At 42.1% G+C, this 18,980-nt stretch overlaps 1 protein-coding gene across 6 annotated transcripts in view; it reads left to right on the forward strand.

The window, feature by feature from the left end:
* Positions 1-7,155: 7,155 nt before the first annotated feature.
* carmil3 (capping protein regulator and myosin 1 linker 3) overlaps positions 7,156-18,980 on the forward strand; it is a 35,305-nt gene continuing 23,480 nt past the window's right edge. For 5 of the 6 annotated variants that reach the window (XM_061295872.1, XM_061295876.1, XM_061295874.1 and 2 more), the window contains exons 1-8: positions 7,156-7,361; positions 9,259-9,353; positions 14,673-14,723; positions 15,253-15,312; positions 15,388-15,509; positions 16,758-16,852; positions 17,094-17,164; positions 17,981-18,054. In XM_061295872.1, the coding sequence (XP_061151856.1) occupies positions 7,301-7,361; positions 9,259-9,353; positions 14,673-14,723; positions 15,253-15,312; positions 15,388-15,509; positions 16,758-16,852; positions 17,094-17,164; positions 17,981-18,054 (629 nt within the window). In that variant the 5' untranslated portion in view covers positions 7,156-7,300. Of the gene's footprint in view, positions 7,362-8,921; positions 8,989-9,258; positions 9,354-14,672; positions 14,724-15,252; positions 15,313-15,387; positions 15,510-16,757; positions 16,853-17,093; positions 17,165-17,980; positions 18,055-18,980 lie in introns of all 6 variants that reach the window. The other variant, XM_061295877.1, reaches the window with a different exon arrangement.

Below are 18,980 nucleotides of genomic sequence, written 5' to 3' on the forward strand. Positions count from 1 at the left end.
AGTCATGATTCATAGTCTTCAGCGGGCCGCTTATGATTGATTTCATGACACAATGCTTTGGGCCAGTTTAAATTTAGGAATTTGATCCATATATAAGGCGCACCGGACTATAAGGCGCACTGTTGGTTTTTGAGAAAATTTTAGGTTTTTAGGTGCGCCTTATAGGGCGGAAAATATGGTAATCACATTTGAAGGGGGGGGGGGGATTATTTCTACATGATGGTTTAGAAAATGATCGTGTTAGCTGGCTCTCCGCTTGATTACAATGATAATACCCGCCTCAAGTCAGAAACAAGAGGCACAGAAGCATATTAACAGTTAATATGCAAGAATATCACATCGCTAGAAACTCTATTGGTGATTAGCTTTGGAATGATACTGCGTGAGGCAAAAGAAACAGTCATTATTATATTGTGACAGAGAGAGGGGAATCTCCTGAATAGAGAGACGGCGCGTCCAAAAAAGTAATTTAGAAGCCAAGCAGCGCTTTGCCTTCTCTGCCCGGCTTTTGGCTACATTGCTGATAAAAACATGGAACCAAACAACATTCTTATGGATTTACAACTCCTATAGGTATGTTTATCTATCAGTCTCCCTCAAGCATCAACATTGCAATGCAGCATTGGAGGTGAAGATATGCTGTCATCCATGGCATTGTCAATAATTACTGCATGCATAATTGATCCTAGCATCATGGCACCACCGGAGATAGATAACCGTGCATGTACTCGGCGTACAGCTGGGAATGACACTGTAGTTGTGACTCAAATACACACGTACGCTTTCATGGTCCTGCTTGATTGCATCACGGGAGTCTTCGGTCGGCGTGTGCGCTGAGTTCATAGAGATTCTTCATTCTGTTTGAACCTTACGCTCAATCCCTCTGGCAATTCGACACCGGGGAAATGCACGCATGTGTGTGGTTGTGTGTTAGTGTGTGTCCCTGTACACCTGATGTAGCCATTCATTTTTGGGATTTCTCTGATCATTCTTAGCTTTCCAGGTGGCTTTCAAGCCATCAAAGTGACACATTTGACAGTGAGCTGAACACCTGTCACGTACAAGGTTGAATGTTTATTTTATAAAGACACAATATAGCCAAGGTAGTACTCTAGAAAAGAACGTTGAAGCACACTTAATAAATGCCATGTAAATATAAATGTATATATGTTTACAGTATTTTCCGCACTATAAGGCGCACCGGATTATAAGGCGCACCTTCAATGGATGGCCCATTTGAAAACTTTGTCCATATATAAGGCCCACCGGATTATAAAGCGCATAGAATAAATAACTCAACGTTGCTCAAACGTTAATGCAATCACAATATAGTAACACTCGAAATGGGGGAAACAATAACAATATATCAATAACTCAACGTTAATATCACACAACACACAAAATAAACACGTCAAGCTTACTTTAATAAATTAGTCCTCATCCACGAATCCATTTTGGTCCATATATAAGGCGCACCGGATTATAAAGCGCACTGTCGGCTTTTGAGAAAATTGGAGGTTCATAGGTGCGCCTTATAGTGCGGAAAATACGGTATGCAATATATATAGTATGTATATATTTTTTTCTTGTGAGACCAATCAAATTCCTCAATAAAGTTTCTTCAGTGACATTAACAAAACACGACGGACCGAAATGAGTCACTGGGTTTCAGTGAATGACCTCTTTCTCCAGTGATGGTCACCTGGTCATCCCCGCTGTTCTATCCTCGCTCACCTCCACTTAGTCCTGCTTCCCCATACTCTCTCGCTCAAGCGTTTAGCTCTTAGAGAGTTCACGGGCTCATTAGAAGTGGAAAATTAAATCTTCATTACCAATCTTAATTAGACTTCGATCTCTCCATAGAAAGCCGACAGGGGGATCTATAGCGTAACAGGGGGTAACCTGGAGTTGGTTTTGGATTGGTGGGGGAGGATTAGAGGGGTCATTAGTGAAAGGGAACTTCAGAGTAAATTGTTGAAACCTTCCAAGTATGACAAATGTATTGAAGAGGTCAAAGTGGACCCAGTTGATGATAAAGGAGACAGCCTCAGTTCAGCTTTCGCACCATTACTCTTTGAATAATCATTTTAATTCACATGCCAAATTTAATTGTATAAAATTAGTATGAAGGAAATTCCAGCAGCAGTACCGTCGTTTACTTGTCATTTTTCTTCAGCCATTGCTGCCAGTAGTTTCAGCGGTATTGCTCTTCTGATTAGAAAACATCCAAATCCCAGAGGCTTCACATCAGGAACGAGGTCGGGAGCCCAGAAGCTCAGCTCCTGCAGTTCACAAATCCCCCCCCCCCCAAATATTTATTTTTTTTCCTCATAGTGAGCATGATTTTTTTTAAGCTGTCAACCTCCTGCTTTCTTCACAGTAAAAGAGGAAAGATACATAATGGCCAAGGGGTGAGGGCAGGAGATAGTGTCTGGACCTTAGTTTTATTTATCTGCTTTGCGTAGCTCCCATGGAGCCAAGCTGGTCCATTGCTTCGAGCTGGGTGATCATATCGGAGCTAATGTTGTGGCAGCTGAAGACTTGGGAATTGCGCGTGTGTGCGGAAAATATGTCCTTCCAAATTTTGTTTTTTCGAGAGATGTGCTAAAAAGCTAACGGAGAATAGAGAAACCATGGATGCAACAACAATCCCTGTTTCCCCAGTTAAAAGATAGACAAGTCGGGGCAGTGTCAATGATATTGACATTCCTGCACAAATCTGTCGTGGAGATGAAAGAGCGGAGGAGGAAGATAGAGCTTTCAATTTACCACGCAATTAACATTCCAATACTGCTGGTTATGACCTAGGGGTAATGGCCGAAAGAATGAGATTGTGGTCGCTAGACTAAGCCTTGGAGGGCATCCGCAAGGCCTTTCGCTTTCACGAAGCAATGCTTGGATAACGATAAGCCGCATTTTCGGCAAGTCGGACAATTGATTTATTTTGCCACTGTGTGCTCAGCACTGATTTATTTTAAAAAATGCCGTCAACGTCTTCCAGAACAACCATTTAGCATATATCAGCTTCAAATGGCAAGAAGTTCATGACTTCACATTTCTACCTTGGCCATTTTATTTCGAAAGAGGTTACTCAAGTTTCACTGCATATTATCTATTCCATCCATGTGGAGAAACGGTGTCATTCGGTAACCTGGGACAATCAGTAATGGAGTGACACTGTTCCGCTCTGTTTCTTTTCAATAGCTGATAAAAAATCATCTCTCTGCTCAATGTATGTGCTGTGCTGTAGTTGTGTATCTGCTGTCGCCTGCTGGTGATAGCAAGAACTGCATTTATCAGCAGGAAATGGGATGAAAACAAGGGGCAACCAAAAGTAAAGATCAGCAGTATGAAAGTTTGTTGGAGCAAATTATTGATGAAAATGACTTGGAAGGATTTATAAGAAAAACAAAAACTAGTGTGTTTACCCTTCCTGCATCTATAGATCTATGGGATTGAGTATTTGGAGCCAAACTCGGAACCAGTAAAAAAATCACAATTAATTTTAATACCTAAGTAGAAAAACAAGCTTGAAAGGTTACAAATATTTGAGATTTGTTAGTTAGTCTATGCAGTGAAGCGGTTCATTACACAGCTAACGATCTCATTAGGGCAATGACTCACATTCTCAACTGACATCATTTAAAATCTTGCCTTACAAATGAGGGAGAATCATTTGGACCCCAAAAGCTTCAAAAGAACTCCGATTTTTCAAACATGTGCGTGAATGAGAATATTTTAATATGTTTGGAATAAATCTGCATGTAATCAAGTAGTATTTTGTAGTATTGTAAAAGTAATAAACATCTGCTTATTCCGAGATATCAGATTCTATTTTTACATCGAATTTAATTGCAGAAAAATACAACTTTATAACTTTTAGCTTTTTTTTTTTAAAAAGCACCCCCCTAAAAAAAAAAAAAGAGAGAAACAAGGTTTGTGTTAAACATATATGGACTTCTATGGCCAAGCCTGAAATCAGCTATCACTTCTGGTATGCAACATTTCATTGCATTTGCATAAAAGTTGAACGAAACCAGCATATGCTAAAATGTCCCTTTCAGCAGCGGATAAAATATATGACAACTCCCACTTAGATCTAATTAAATGTTCTCACTAGGAATAAAATGATACTAAACACATTTTCCATGATGGGGTTGGCTGTCAGTCTGAGAAAATACAGCCCTGCCAGCCCCCCCAAAAAATGAGAGCAACCTGAGGGCAGATGATGGCAGAAGTCTGCTGCACAGATATCAGACAAAACAACATAACCTTTGAAAGTCACTAGCTACTCTAGGCAAAATTTCTGCGAGCCTATGATGAAAAACGCTAAAAATGCCCTGTCATCATTTCATAATAAGAATTCTTATCATATGCAGCATTGTAATGAAAGTTCAGTGGTTTAGCAATAGCTAAGATTTTGCACAGCTTCTTTCAGGGGACCCCTAAATGATGTGTGGCTAAAAATGATTTATTCAATGTAATGGAGTGTCTGCTTCTCTCCATCTGAATTTTCACATTTTGAAATCATTGTTTTCTAGGGTCACCAGTCAAGTGCAAGACATGTCCTTCTTGGACATCCTCAAATCAAGACCTAGGTTTTCTCCGTTTAGCCAGTAGAGAGCAGTATATACCAGCTTTGACGCAATCAATGGACTGATGCATTTGTTTCTATGATCTGTCAGTCATCCAGGCAGATGGAACAAACAAATCCGGGATCAGCCTGCCACGCTTTGGCTTTCGCCACGTGCTTCCTTCCGCTCAACCAAATGCAGCATTGCATTCAATTGAACAAATCCAAAACAGAATCATTGTGTGAGGGATATTACCACTTCGGAAAACCACCGTCATTTTACAAAATATGTGGTTATATCTAAATGCAAGTTGTAACTTTGACCTTGCAAAGTTCAAGCCATATCTCAGCGACACCTGGAAACGCACGCCACTGGCTCCTCTCGGATGGGTTTCGCAAATGACGGCCTTTCTGTCCCCCGGGCCAAAGCGGAAAAAGTCTTTCTTCAAAGCAAAGTTCAAAAGCCAGCATCACTTGTAGTATGAAGGTGTGCTACTGCCCGTTGCTAGGTAACCTGAAGGCACCATTCATGCTGGAAGATACATACAAGTTGATCAAATCAAATGAAATGCCTTTTTTGGTATACAACCAAATTGGGATGATGTAACAGTCCCCAATGTGTTGCAAAATGAGTGAAGCTTATCAATTTGAACATGATCTTGTCTTTGTCGTGGATTCATTTGCATATATAGGTCGGAAAGTATTTTCACGTCGATATTTTCACGACTTCATTGAGATGCAAATGAACCGTTGACTCTGGGTGGGCCAGAAAGAAACTGCTGTCCTATTTGCTGTCATGTATTTGTGCAGGCTCAATAAGACTTTTTTTTTTTTCTGCTTTAAACAAATTGTTTTACTTGCAGAACTTGCAGTGAGGACATTCATCTCTGTAGCGAAACACATTCATTCCCATATAGCGCATAGACAGACATGTAATGGAGGGCCTATTGAATATCGCGCGCTTCCCATCTGTGAAATGCTGCACTGATGAATAAATAATGCTTCATCCTTTCAAGTGCATCTTGGAACATTGCTGAAGTTTTTAACCCCATGCAACCCGGAGGGGGCTATCATTCCCCCGAATACAAACGTCCTATTCTTGCCTTCTTGGCCCTCTCTCCGTTAATACCTCAAAACATTCATTGCCTGGAGTATAATGTCCCCCACACCCCCCACTGTTTTTTTTTTTTTTTCATCAAAGTATCCGTGAGACAAAGGTGTCTAACACATATGGAATGATGTTTTCTGCTCAAAGGACAAAGTGATAGCATGACACAGCTGGGCCTCCTCATGATGAGCACACATTCATCTGCATTTTGAAGAGCGTGCTTGTCATAGAATGAAGCCATCGCTGAAAATCTGTCTTCATTCAACCCGTGGGTATAGAAAAAGAGCCCAATTGAGTTGCATAAGGCACGGCGCCATTGACAAGTGCTCATTCTGATTGAGTGGATGAATCATACATTGTTGTCATCATCAGCTTGAACCTCTTCTTCTTCCCAAATTGTATCGTGGACATGAGTGATCTGCTCTAAATTCCAAGCAAAAAAAAACATACTGAATATAATGACTTCATGTATTCACTTAAGAATGATTTGAATATTATTTCTGCTTGATTGGAGTGTTGGATTTGTTAAGCCAGAACCAACTAGAGATAAATGCATGAAGCAGATGTGACCTTCTGCAACCTTCAACAAACCCTGATGGGAAAAATAAAACAATCGCTATGAGATATGAGCGAAAGAATGTCACAGTAGCACCATCGTGGCTATCAGAGCTTTGTTGTCATCTGTTTCAAAGAGCACAAAAGCAAATGATTTTTTCAGTCAATTATTATGCTCAGGGTAGGCGGCTCGGTGGAGCACTTGGGTAGCACGTCCGCCTCGCAGTTAAGAGGGTGCGGGTTCAAGTCCACCTCCGGCCCTCCCTGTGTGGAGTTTGCATGTTCTCCCCGGGCCCGCGTGGGTTTTCTCCGGGCACTCCGGTTTCCTCCCACATCCCAAAAACATGCTCGGTAGGCCGATTGAGCACTCCAAATTGTCCCTAGGTGTGAGTGCGGTTGCAAATGGTTGTTTGTCTCTGTGTGCCCTGCGATTGGCTGGCGACCGGTTCAGGGTGTCCCCCGCCTACTGCCCGATGATGGCTGGGATAGGCTCCAGCACGCCCGCGACCCCCGTGGGGACTAAGCGGTACAGAAAATGGATGGATGGAATTATTATGCTTAGGTTCCAAACTTTAATAAAACACAAAAAAGTTTAACTCACTTATCCATGATATCACAAATCAGCTTAATGGTATTTTTTTTTTCTTAAACTCAAATTTGAAAGACGCTTTTCTGCAAGTAATATTGAAAGGACAGATCCAGAGGACACACATTAAAAAAGGTTCAAATCCATGCTGATCTATGCATATAAGGAGGAATTTGAGCGCATCTGATGAATAAATTTATCCTGATTAACCCCCCTCTACCACCCCCTCGAGCTGGCTCTCTCTCTCTCTCACTCTCTCTCTCTTGCTCTCTCTCTCTCTCTCTCTCTCTCGCCCACCCCACCAGTGCAAATGCGAAGAGCGTGCCACAGCCTCTCTTCGCTTCACAGCTCGCGGTGGCGCAAAGGGGACCGAGCGACCGACCGAGCGACCGACCGCAAGAAGCACACGTCATTTGCGGACAGAGTTGTGGAGGATCATCTCAGCAGCGAGGTGCGCGCCCGCGCGCTCGCTCGCGTCATGGCCTCCAAAGAGAGCAGCACAGCGTCGGGCTTTGCCACGATCAGCAGGGAAATGACAGGTGAGAGCTCCAAAGGACTTTTCCCCTGCGTGTTGTTGAAGCTCACCATCACAACGGCGCTCCGGAAGTGAAAGCTGTCAAGAGTGTTTTGAAGGACACCATTAGTTTGCATGCTTCTCGAGTTAACAATTGCGCAGAAAACGTCACATTTTGGAGTTGATGGGATGTGCATCTCGTTTCCCCCCTTTTGATCCACTTTATTTCTGTGTAAAGTTTGCACGCACGCAATGGCAGGCATGTTCTGATGCATGTTGGAAGGGTTGCACAAGAAAGGAGTCTCTCATTGCTAATTAACTTGACGGCGTTTAATCTAGCTGTTAACCAGCTCATCCTAGCCAAGCCCCTTCTGTCTGACCATGCTGCATGAAGTCATTAACAAACCTGACACATTCTATGGTTGCTTGATCCACACCTCATTTCCTTGCAAGAGCAAACTTTTAGCTCTTTTGGGTCTGTCTATTTATAGGGAGGATGCAGAAAGGCATCTGCAAACAACAGGCCTCTTCACATTTCCATTAGTCAGGCCACTTCCAGCATGATGTTCAGACTTGCATCTTGCAAGCATATACGGGTCCTGTATGTGCATTGCTATAGAAAGTAGGTGGAGGACACCAAACTAGCTGTGGCCTTTCCAGTCCTTCAAGATCACAGCATCTTTCCAGGTTTTACTGGAGTCACCTGTGTTTTTTTTTTTTTTTTTTCTATTGGGCTGTGAGGCTAAAAATAGCCCAGATACAGTAGGAGTACTTGTTTACAGCAATGTGAGCTGGCTTACCCATAGCTCAGTCTTTGAAAGTACGGATAAATGTGAAATATGATTTCAATGCTGCTTTGTATCTCTTTCAGAATTGAATATGCTGAAATGAGTCCCGGGTGTTTCAAATTACAGCAAAATGCCACCAAACATAAGAAAATAGACAATGAAATGTTAATCAAGTTAAGTCATCGGTTTGGTCTTGATTTAAGCTGACCCTAACATTTATCATCACCATAGTTATTAATAATACTTCTGCTCCATATTTGTTCGTTTCTTTTTGATAGGGTGCTAAATACAGACATTTTCATGACAATAATCTTTGCTCTTCACCCCCCCGCCACGAGTTTAAACACAGTTAATATTGCATTTTTGGAATAAAAATGAAACAGGAAAATCCAGCCAATTTGATCCTGGGTGGCCATTTTGCAACTTGCTGGACTGAAAATGACACCATAGAAACACACAGCTCACAAATGTGCATGACTTACTCCTGATGAGTACTGCCAAACATGAAATGTATTTTTTTTTTCTTCTAGCATGAGTTAATTGCTGCAGCTAACTGGCTCATTTTTTTTACTTTTAGCCTAATTACAGTATATGAGGCATTATTGATTTCCTTTACCAAACCAAACTGAATTGGAGATAGAGTGACTGCTCCACAGCTTCTTTTAAAAATAAGCATCATTAAAGTCATGAAATAATTTCTTTTTTTAATTTGATTCATTTCAAGGGTCTAGACTGGACTCAAATGTTAAGACCTGCATCTGCACATTTGACATGCATGCGTTGTGTATTTATTTTAGTGTCCGGCTCCAGCAAGCAGAGAAACGTGCAATAAGAACAGTAACAGTAAAGCGATTGTTTCACCAAGTAAGTCAATAACTCATATCGAGGTTATTGATTTATTGGATGTCTGAGCTCATTGTAGCCACTTCAATGATTTTCAGTTTGTTTCTGTGATTGAATTAGTGGATTGTTTGCGCTGTTTTGCTGCTAATTAGCATTTGGAAGTTTTTTTCCATCTGGGTCTCAAGATGTATTTTTCTGACTTCTTTCTAACTCTGTTAGTTAAAAAAGTTTGGATATTTTGGATTGATTTGATTGATGTTTTGCATACCTGTCTTTTCTTCCTCCTCCCAGAGAACATCAAGAAGTTGCTGGAGAAACAGACCATTAAATTTATGAGAGCCATCAAACTGGACACCAAAAGCGGCAAATCGGAAGACAGGATTCTGGTAAGTAAGAGAGTCACTTTCAGTCCCCCTTATGACTCTGCCCTCATGTCAAATCATGGGAATGAGCTATTGATCGCTGATTGCATCTTATAGGTGCGACTTGATGAATGACACAAAGTTCTTAGAAGCCGAGCAAAAATCAATCGAGCTTGATTGAGACAAATTGAGAGAGCCGTAAGAAGTCACAGATTAGGCAGCGTGCCACACGAGACAGACGCGTTGAAAATCAGGGCTTAAGGCAGACGCTTCCTAAGCAGAGCAAAGTGGACACCGTGTCATGGCCTACTGAATCCAACCACAGAGTTTATTAGATGTGGCAGGATGGCCTTAATGCCACAGGCACAAGTTTGTGTGAGCTTGACATTGTGCTGTACACTCGGTCCCGTATTATTTATTTCTTACAAAGAACCCTGCGTGCATCATCCCAGATGGGCTGTGATGCGTTCAAGGTACAAATGATGACTTGGTCAGCCACATGAGCAACTGATCACAAAATGATGGTTGCATGGCTTGGTTGTTCTAAGGAGCTCGAAATGATCATAGGCAATTCTCAGTAGCCATCCCCATCTTTTGTCTTCTGCACCCCCCCTTGCCCCTCCCCGCGATTTGTGTCATGTCATCTCTTTGTTTCGTGGCGACCTCCCTCTTTCCCTGTCATTCCAATCACTTTCCTCCTCATCATCGCCCTCGATTGTTCTCCTCCCCCCGGCATGCCAGTCGCCTCTTACTTTCCCCTGCTTCTCCCTTCTGCCCTTCCCTCTATCTTTAACACAGCCATTAAAAAGTATCGGGGTCCTCTTTTTTAGCACAGGCAATTCAATTAGTTCCAAGATTTTTTTATTTTTTTTACTGTCCATCTGGGCCTTGGCTACTGCTCTAGATTTATTCAAGGAGGAAAAGAGATGAAGGGATTCATTCTCGTTTCAATCTGGAAAATGGTTCTACTTTTGAATGTTATATTCCAAAAACTAAGCATTGATGAAGGTCTGTGATGGTTCTTCCCCCCAAGCACTTGGTGGTTGCTGAATCTCCAAGTTGATGAAGTTTGCGGATATATTTAGCACCTGATTTTCTACGTTCCAATTTGCTGTTGTCTCTTTTTATTGCCTGGCCGGCCCCTTTCTGCCCCTGGAGATTGGTGCTACCCAGCTGTCTGTATGCGTTGAGCGTACCAGCCATCACGCGTCGACATCCACCACCACTATTCCAGACGCAAGCAGGGTGCAGCATGGCAAACAAGAGCCACCCAGGGCCATTTCTTTTTTTGCGGAGCATCCACCACATACGTCTATGCTTCAGTGACACATTCTTCCCCTCCTTATTAGATCACCCTATTTGAGGACAACTCCCAAAACAAAGCACATCTTCAGAGGCAGAGCTTGTGATGGTGCACAAGGGTGGGCTAAGGAAGAAAACAGAGTAGGGATGTGATGATGCTCCCAGTTGTTGATTTGGCTCTTCCACCACTTATTTGTCCTCTCTTTTATCCAGTGCTGTGCCATTGCTCCAAAATATGGAGGTCCTGCTAGTGAGACTTCAGCCGGGCTATGCATGAGCTCAAGTGTTGAATGTTTCAGCCTGCTTTGTGCTTCACTCGGAGTTCCCGCATCATCCTTGAGTGTGATTTGCTCAATTCCGGATGCCTCATTTATCGACATTGACGGTGTAAACAATATGTTAACCAGAGAGCGAGCTGGAAAACATGAATTGTAAAGCTGCGTGATGAAAACCTAATCCGACTCATTGCACAGATTGGTTACACAAGACAGCCATTGGAAAAAAAAATCACTTCATTTGCATAGAAAGTTAATCAAAGAACGCAAGAGCAGCAGGTTGTAATGAAACCAATTGGAGAACTGTTAAAAAAAAAAAAACGGCTGCTAGTGACATTCGAAACGACTTAAGTAATAAAAGGCAACAGGTTGGAGTCTTCTTCTTGAACGCTTGTCCTGGATTTGAATGCATTTGTGCGTGGGTGCTACAAAACAAAGGGAAAGAAAATGACAAGTTTGCACCTTTATCATAGAAAAGGAGCTCTTTCTTTTTCACTTCCAGCGGTGGAAAAAAAAGATAAAAAAAATCCGAGACAACTTACGCTAGCGGCAGAGTTGCTGCTACGTTTTCATGTTTGCGCCATTTCTGTCAACACTCCATTTGTCTGTCTTGTGTCATGGTGTGTATTAGCGCTTAGTTCTCTGTTAGGATTGTGTGATGCTTTGCATGGAGTCACACTGTGACTTTCCATATTTACCATCTGACAGTGCGTGATATCAGCCCTCAGCGCTGTAATTAGAATTTGGGCTTAACGTGATTAACATGTCGGTCGCCCCCTGCGGTGAGCCTATGAAGTGTGACTGCTGACCTTCTCTCTGTCCCCCCCCCCCCTCCATGAGGAGACAAATAAGTGTTGCCCTGCAGTCCTACCCATACACACCAAGTATTTCATCTTTTATCTCTTAGTCGTTTCCTTTCGTTAAGTTGATCCTCACTTGGATGGAATTTTTGGAATGTGGGAGGAAACCGGTGTAGCTAGAGAAAACCCACGCAGGCAGGGGGGGGGGACATGCAAACTCCACACGAGTAGGCAGGATCTGGGATCGAACCCGACAACTCAGAACCGCGAGGCCAACGTGCTAACCGGTGCTTCACCGAGCGAACTTTTGAATTGCTTTTTGGAAAGCTTTTGCAATTTGGAACAAGTGTGTCATGTTGAGGCTTCACGAGTTGAAATGCTTTTGTTGTCCGCTTGCAACCAGGTCATAATAGAAATGAAAGACGTACTCGCCACCGGCCTAGCACTTTATAGGTCCTTGAAAAGACAGCAACGTTATTATTAGTATTATCGTCCAACCCTGATATGTGCACAAGAGGCATCATTTTTTTTTTTGTAAGCTCGCATGCTGTACCAAAGCAAGCGGCCATGTCAGATGGCTCCATGTTTTGTTGCGTGTTTCCAATGTGTATGTATGTTTGATCTGTCCTTGTGCTTGAGCTCCAAATAGCCCAAATGACCAAATCTGGCTGTGATCTGCAGCTTTCGCTTAATGTGATTTGCACCATGGCGTTTGAAGTACAAGAAGCGGATCCTGACAGTTTATGATTAATATTGCCACCCCCTTGGCCTCAACTGACTGCAACACACAGGAGAGGAAGCATTATTTCTGTTTACAGCTTGTACTTGCACTCTAACATTGCCTTGACAGTTAGCTATGGGGCCTAGCGCTTCTTTTAACTAGTGCAATCTCAGCAAGGGCATGAATGTTATGTCTTCAGCACCTTCATCTCCCAGCTCCTTATTTTTATTCATCTTTTTTTTTTTTACATGGCGTGTCTGACTGAGTCTGGTGGTTCAAAAAGTAAAAAAGAAAATTCTAATCTAGGAGAATTTCTGATGCAAAACTGAAGTTTTTCAACCTGCAATAATGATTTCAAGGGAAGGATGGGAAATGAGACGCAAAGTGGTGGCTTAATATCCTCGAGGAAAACGGTTGACTTTGATACTATAATTGCATAAAGTACCGGTACTGAAATGGTGAAACGGTACCTTGACAAAAATGAGAAAATCAGCAAAGAGTGCAAAATAAAACTGGAAAAAAATCATTTTTTTTTTATTAATAATTCAAAATATTATTAATTTGAAAATCACAACAACAAAAACAGTGCTGAAAATAAATAGCATTAAGCCGTTTTCATCAAGGTACAGTACTGGTACAGTATCCCACGATTCTCATGCGAGGTTCATGTGATCCAATATACTTCATGGCAGAAGTCTTGGGACACAATTCAGTCCATTCCGATCAAATATAGGATGCAGGCTCAGACCCTTCAATTCCCCATTAAATCTTAACTCCAGTTTTCAGCTTGGACAGTTATTTGATCCTGACATTAAGGGAAGGCCCTTTTCTATTCCAGCATGACTTGTCCCAATGCACAAAGCAAAGTCCAGTTAGGGATGCTTGAATAAGTTTGTTGTGGGCAAAACAATTGCAAGTCAGGACATCTTCTGACCACACAAATGTTCAACCGCAGCAGCATTAGACTTTAGGGAGTGCGCTTGTTGATCGTTGGAGGTCAACACATTGTATTGGAAATGATCGAGAAGAGTGCAGAGTTGTTGGAAGTCGAATTGCCGTATTGCTCGCATGTATTCCTGTAAAAAGAATTCCTGCCAAAACACACAGTTGATCAAATCTAACTCATCTGAAGGCCTGAATTATTGATGCCTCTGTTAATACGAGGAAGGCTGCCAGATTGTCTTTGGAGGAAGGAGCTTCCCAGTCGCTCTCTTAGTCGAGGCATATGCTTTGTACTGGTGCTGGATTGTTGGAATAGAAATGAAATGTTCTATACTTTTCTAACTGCCAATGTTTTTTCAACTCATTGTTTGGATGTATCAATAAAAGTTGCCTTTCTTGAGTCCTTGGTAGTGGAAGAGAAGAAGGCTGGCTATATTATCAGGATGCAAATCTCTCCCTCCCTCCCACCCTGGCTGGCTCGCTCGCTTTGTACGTTTGCTTTTCTTTCTTCTTCCTCTCAGCAGGGCGCCATTAAGCATTCAGTCCAGGGAGGCCTTGAGGAATTGTAAGCGACAGAGCAGAAAAAGAATAGAAATACTCCAGCTCAAAAAGGAGATCGGGGGGGTTGAGAGAAAGGGGTAAGGGGAGGATGAGATGCAGACAGGACACTGTCACACATTAGGAGATGGAGGGATTAGGGATTAGGCCTCGCTAAACCAATTTCCATGGGAATGAAAAGCGAAATCTGACGAATGACACAGGCCACTATACTTGGCTTTTACGCTCAAGACAGATACGAATGGATACACAGAACAAAGTGCTATTTGTCTGTGTCGGGATTATTGCGTACAAGTTTTGCATTATGAATTGGGTCAAGACTCATGACCGGTACTGATAGCCGTATCAGTGTGGCTACGTCTATACTGCCACGCCAATATTACTTAAGCGGACATATCTTCCAGGCAGGTGGAGTTGGAGTGGAGCTACTCGAATGTGCTAACTGCATATCATCCGCAAAATGAGCTCAGTCAAGCTCAACAGCGAGCGGGGTTCTGTCACCGAGCCCAGCGAGGGCTGCCACTTTACATACAGCGACAAACACTTTGGTTCTCCTTTTATTTCTTTTTCCTTGTTCTTGAGAACACTCAATAAGATCTTGTGCTGGATGACATGCAGTGAAAATTGAGGCCATTTCCAGATGAAGCCCTGCATGATGTTATATTCATATTTTTTTATCCTTCCTTACAATTCTCATTGAAGTGAATTTTTGTTGTCATTTTTGGGCCACATTTTCTCCCCACAGGTCCTTGCGACATGGAGGCTGTATCTCTTTGCTGTCAAAGTGCCTGCAAAGGTAAACATTCCTCCTCTCGCACTTGAACGTTATGCCTTTCACTCTCTAACCTTGATGGGTTGATTTCAATTTCTGTTTGAGGCGGAGAAGATGATAATTACAATGACTCCAAGGCCTACGACGGCAGCTGGTTGAAATCGTTTGGGCCAGATTTTTGGCAAGAAACTAAAGTTGCTTTTGTTGTGCAATTCAATCCAAAGGATATGAAGCTTCAGTCATCTCCCTTATGTTTTTTGCTATTTAGAAAAGATGTCTAGTCTTCCGTAGGTGTCAAACACAAGGCCCGGCCGGCCGGGGGCCCACCACAGTTTTTTATGTGACACTTTTTGCATCATACTAAAATGAACACAGTTGAATCGGTCTTCATGCTTTCTACTCAATCCTTGTGAAAAGAGCAATCTGATTATGAATACAGACTCTAATGAATTGACCATATTTTCCACATCATAAGGCGTGTGAGTGTTAAGAATACATCGAAAACAAAGAACGTAAATTCTAAACAATATGACAATAATCTGTTCTCTTCGAGGTGGAGGTCACGTTCAACTTCTTGGAAATACGTGCAATGAACACTTATCAAGAACATCAGGTAGCTTTTTTTTCCTAATTCCTCCTTAGCCTGAATAAAGATGAAGACAAACACTATCTTGTCTCCATCATGTAGGTTATAATCGATACAGACAAGACCACTTATTCGCTGAGACTGGAGACCCAGGACCAGTTGGATCACATGGTCAGTCACATCAACTACGCCCTCTCCCGAGTCTTCAACAACTCCATTTACGCGTAAGCATGAAAGTCTTCCTGTTTTTGCGTTGCGTAAGATGAAAAGCAAAGACAAGTTGCGCTCGACGGAGCTTCGGGATGTCGGCAGCTTCACTTTTGCTCGGCTTTCCACTTTTGCTCAGCCGAGTGAAGCCTTGCATGTCTGTAGTTTGCATCCAACCCATTTTGGTGGTGTGGTGTCCTACTACATTGGAACACCAAGTAATCATTGGGACTCATTTATCCGGCTGACACTGAGGAGCTGAGACTTGACTCATTTTTACTAACTACAACAGACTTGATGCTTTACCTCGGATGTGGGGCGTCTTTAGAAGATTGGCTAAGAATGGATCAATTGTTCATGATTAGAACTCGAACGGGATGAAAATTGAACATCACGATTAATACGGGATTTTTCTTTTCTTTTACAATTCTACGCAATATTCCTTAATGACAGCAAAACAGCATTTTTTTTTTTTTATAAACCATGAGAAGCTAACTAAAACTTATGTACATACACAGCCTTTTTGCTCAATACTTTATTGATGCACCTTTGGCCTCAATTAGAACCACAAGTCTGTTTGAATATGATGCCACAAGCTATTTTTACCTACTCTGCAGTTTTGCATGTTCCTCTTTAGCTGCACTTCTTAAGACCCATCAGGTTCGATAGGGAGGCCATTTTCAAATCTCTTTGGAAGCCTTCATTTGAATTCAAGTCTGGCTGGGCCACTCAGACATTTGCACAGGCAGCCTGCAACCACTACACTGATAATCTTGGCCGGCTTTCACCCAGGATGTCTCTCTACACTGTTGCCTGTCTGTCTATATGTATATATATTTATAAAACATTGATTTCTTCTCCATGCATTTGTAGTCATGTTAATTGTAGTCCATTCCCTTTGGTATGCATTGCAGTTACAGTTCAGCTCCATTTCCATTTTTTGGAAGCGCTTTACTTGTTTTGTATGCGTGAGGATAGTGTTCATGCTCATGGCGCAGCGGCAGAGCAATTCAACTTTCTTTTCAAACAAACTAAACATGACACGTGTGCAGTAGGGCATTTATCTCAACTGCGGTTGTCTCGTACCCTTCCGAAGCTTTGCCACTGAACTCAGAATATTAAATGACGTTTATTTTTATACCACAACGCACAATTGATCGTAGAACATTAATAAGTCAGTTCTTTGTTTTTTTAATATAAAACGATCAAATGAAAATGAGCATGTACGATGTGCATATGACAGTTGCAACTCTTTCATTTCTCAGTCCGCCTATTTGTCGAGCGGACGGAGACGTGGCTGATGGAATTCACCAATATTCCCCCATTTCAGAGTCATCGTTAGAACCCCAGAAAACCTGCGGTAAGTCACTCATCTCTTTTTTCCCGCTCCAGTACGTGATAGTGTCCATCTGATTATTGGCTCGGTGAGCCAGTAAGTAATCAGATGATCGTTTTTAGATATGTAATCGCTTCAAACTACAAGCAAGAAAAGTCAGTCACGGTGCCCGCACCTCTTTGTTTATCATTGGAATCTGTTTGCTTTCTTCTTTTTATCTTTCCGCTCTTTGTGCTCGGGATTAACTTCTTCTTATCTCTTCCAGGAGGTTTTTCTGAGACGTATGCAGCTCTTTGCGACTACAATGGAATTGGGTGCAAAGAGGAAGTGCAGTGGGTAAGGGAAATGTACAGGAGACGTTGTTTGCATTGTCACTGGTGGTTGTCATTGATGGGCTCCTCTTCATTGTCCGTAGCAGTGCAGTGTTATGCATTGATTTCTATTTGTGACATTTCAAAAATGATTCTGTGTGTTGCTCATGCATGCAGACAGTACTCGTATGTCTATTGAAATACTTTTGTATTAGCAGCTGGTATTGTTTTTCTGTAGATGTGTAAAACCTTAGCCTGTAAAATTCCTTCCCCAATGGTTTGATTTTTTTTTTTTTTTTTTTTTTTTTTTTGATTTGTATTGTCCTATTGGAGAACATTTCTGCAGCGAGAAATGGCTTTTTACTAGAGATGGCAAAATGAAGCTTTGAATTAGCATAATGAACCAGTCTTGAGATGACAATTGGTTTTAATAAAGGGGTCAGTGAGCTTTTAATATTAAACAGAGCGTGCTGTTAAAAAGATATTACTGGTTCATGAAGCAAATCTGAAGCTTCATTTTCCCATCACTGTCTTTTACATGGTATTTAAAGTGTTAGTTTTTCATAGTATTGACGACGTGAGTGAGTGAGTGAGTGGGTGAATGAGTGGGTGGGTAGGTGAGTGGGTGGGTAGGTGAGTGGGTGGGTGGGTAGGTGAGTGGGTGGGTAGGTGAGTGGGTGGGTAGGTGAGTGGGTAGGTGAGTTTGGGTGAGTTTGGGTGGTTGAGTGAGTTTGGGTGGGTGAGTGAGTTTGGGTGGGTGAGCGAGTGAGTGAGTGAGTGAGTGAATAAATGGTATTGCCGCCTACTCGTTGTTTTGCTCAATGTTGTGTTTCTTCTTCAGGATGTTGACACCATCTACCACTCCCAGGATAACCGGGAGTTGAATTTGTTGGATTTCAGTCACCTTGACAGCAGGTGAGACAATTTTCCTCTCTGCGTGTAATGTCATCATCGACGATGGTGGAAAGGAAACATGTCGTCATTTCTTGATTATCAAAGCCGCACTTTTATATCCCATCTAAGTTTTAGCTGGTGAATATCCGATAGAGGCCTTCAGATTGTAAATATTTTATTTTTATTTGCAAGTGTTGTTTCAGTGCAAGAATCTCATCCGCTGTCACTTCATATCCTACATCGTCTTACGTTAAGTGGTTGTCTCAGAAGACCATCTGACGTTGAGTGCATTAGTCTGCCATTTCTTTCTCGGGCTGTCCTTTTTATTCTCTTGTTCCAGCCAGTTGGTTGGTTGGTTGGTCGGTGTGATAGGGAGATGAATGATATACTTGTCAATGTCTGAACCCAGGAAGGGAAATGTCATGTCTTCACTTGAGGTATCTTTTGTCCCTCCCGCCCTCCCTAAATAAAAAGATGCAATCATTCCAAATGTTAACAGACAGCAGCTGAATTCCAAAAAGACGATTTCACCTTCCCTTTTTCCGCCCTGATGATCGAAAGCAACACTTTTGATGTCGTGCATTCAAATGCTTACATAATGATGGGGAGGACTTGCCATGTGGGTATACAACAAAGGCATTCTTTGAAGCACAATTGCAGCAATTCATGCATATATTAATTAATGCCTTAAATGGGGAAAAGACCATTTGAATTTTTTGCCCCCAATTATTTCTTTGGTATAAGGCTTTTCTAGAGGAAGTTCTTGGCAGTCGCACATTTTCAAGCTCCCCTCTTGATTGATTTGATGTGTCCCGGTCTATTTCTAGCGCATGAACTTTTTCTGCCCCTTTTGAGTCTTTCCCAACTCACATTCCCTTCATGTTGCCATGATTGGAGCCATTTGGCACTTGATTGCAAACTACAAGGTGATCGTTCTTTGGCTGACT

The sequence above is a fragment of the Syngnathus typhle genome, linkage group LG13 (assembly GCF_033458585.1).
Source record: "Syngnathus typhle isolate RoL2023-S1 ecotype Sweden linkage group LG13, RoL_Styp_1.0, whole genome shotgun sequence".
Classification (NCBI taxonomy): domain Eukaryota; kingdom Metazoa; phylum Chordata; class Actinopteri; order Syngnathiformes; family Syngnathidae; genus Syngnathus; species Syngnathus typhle.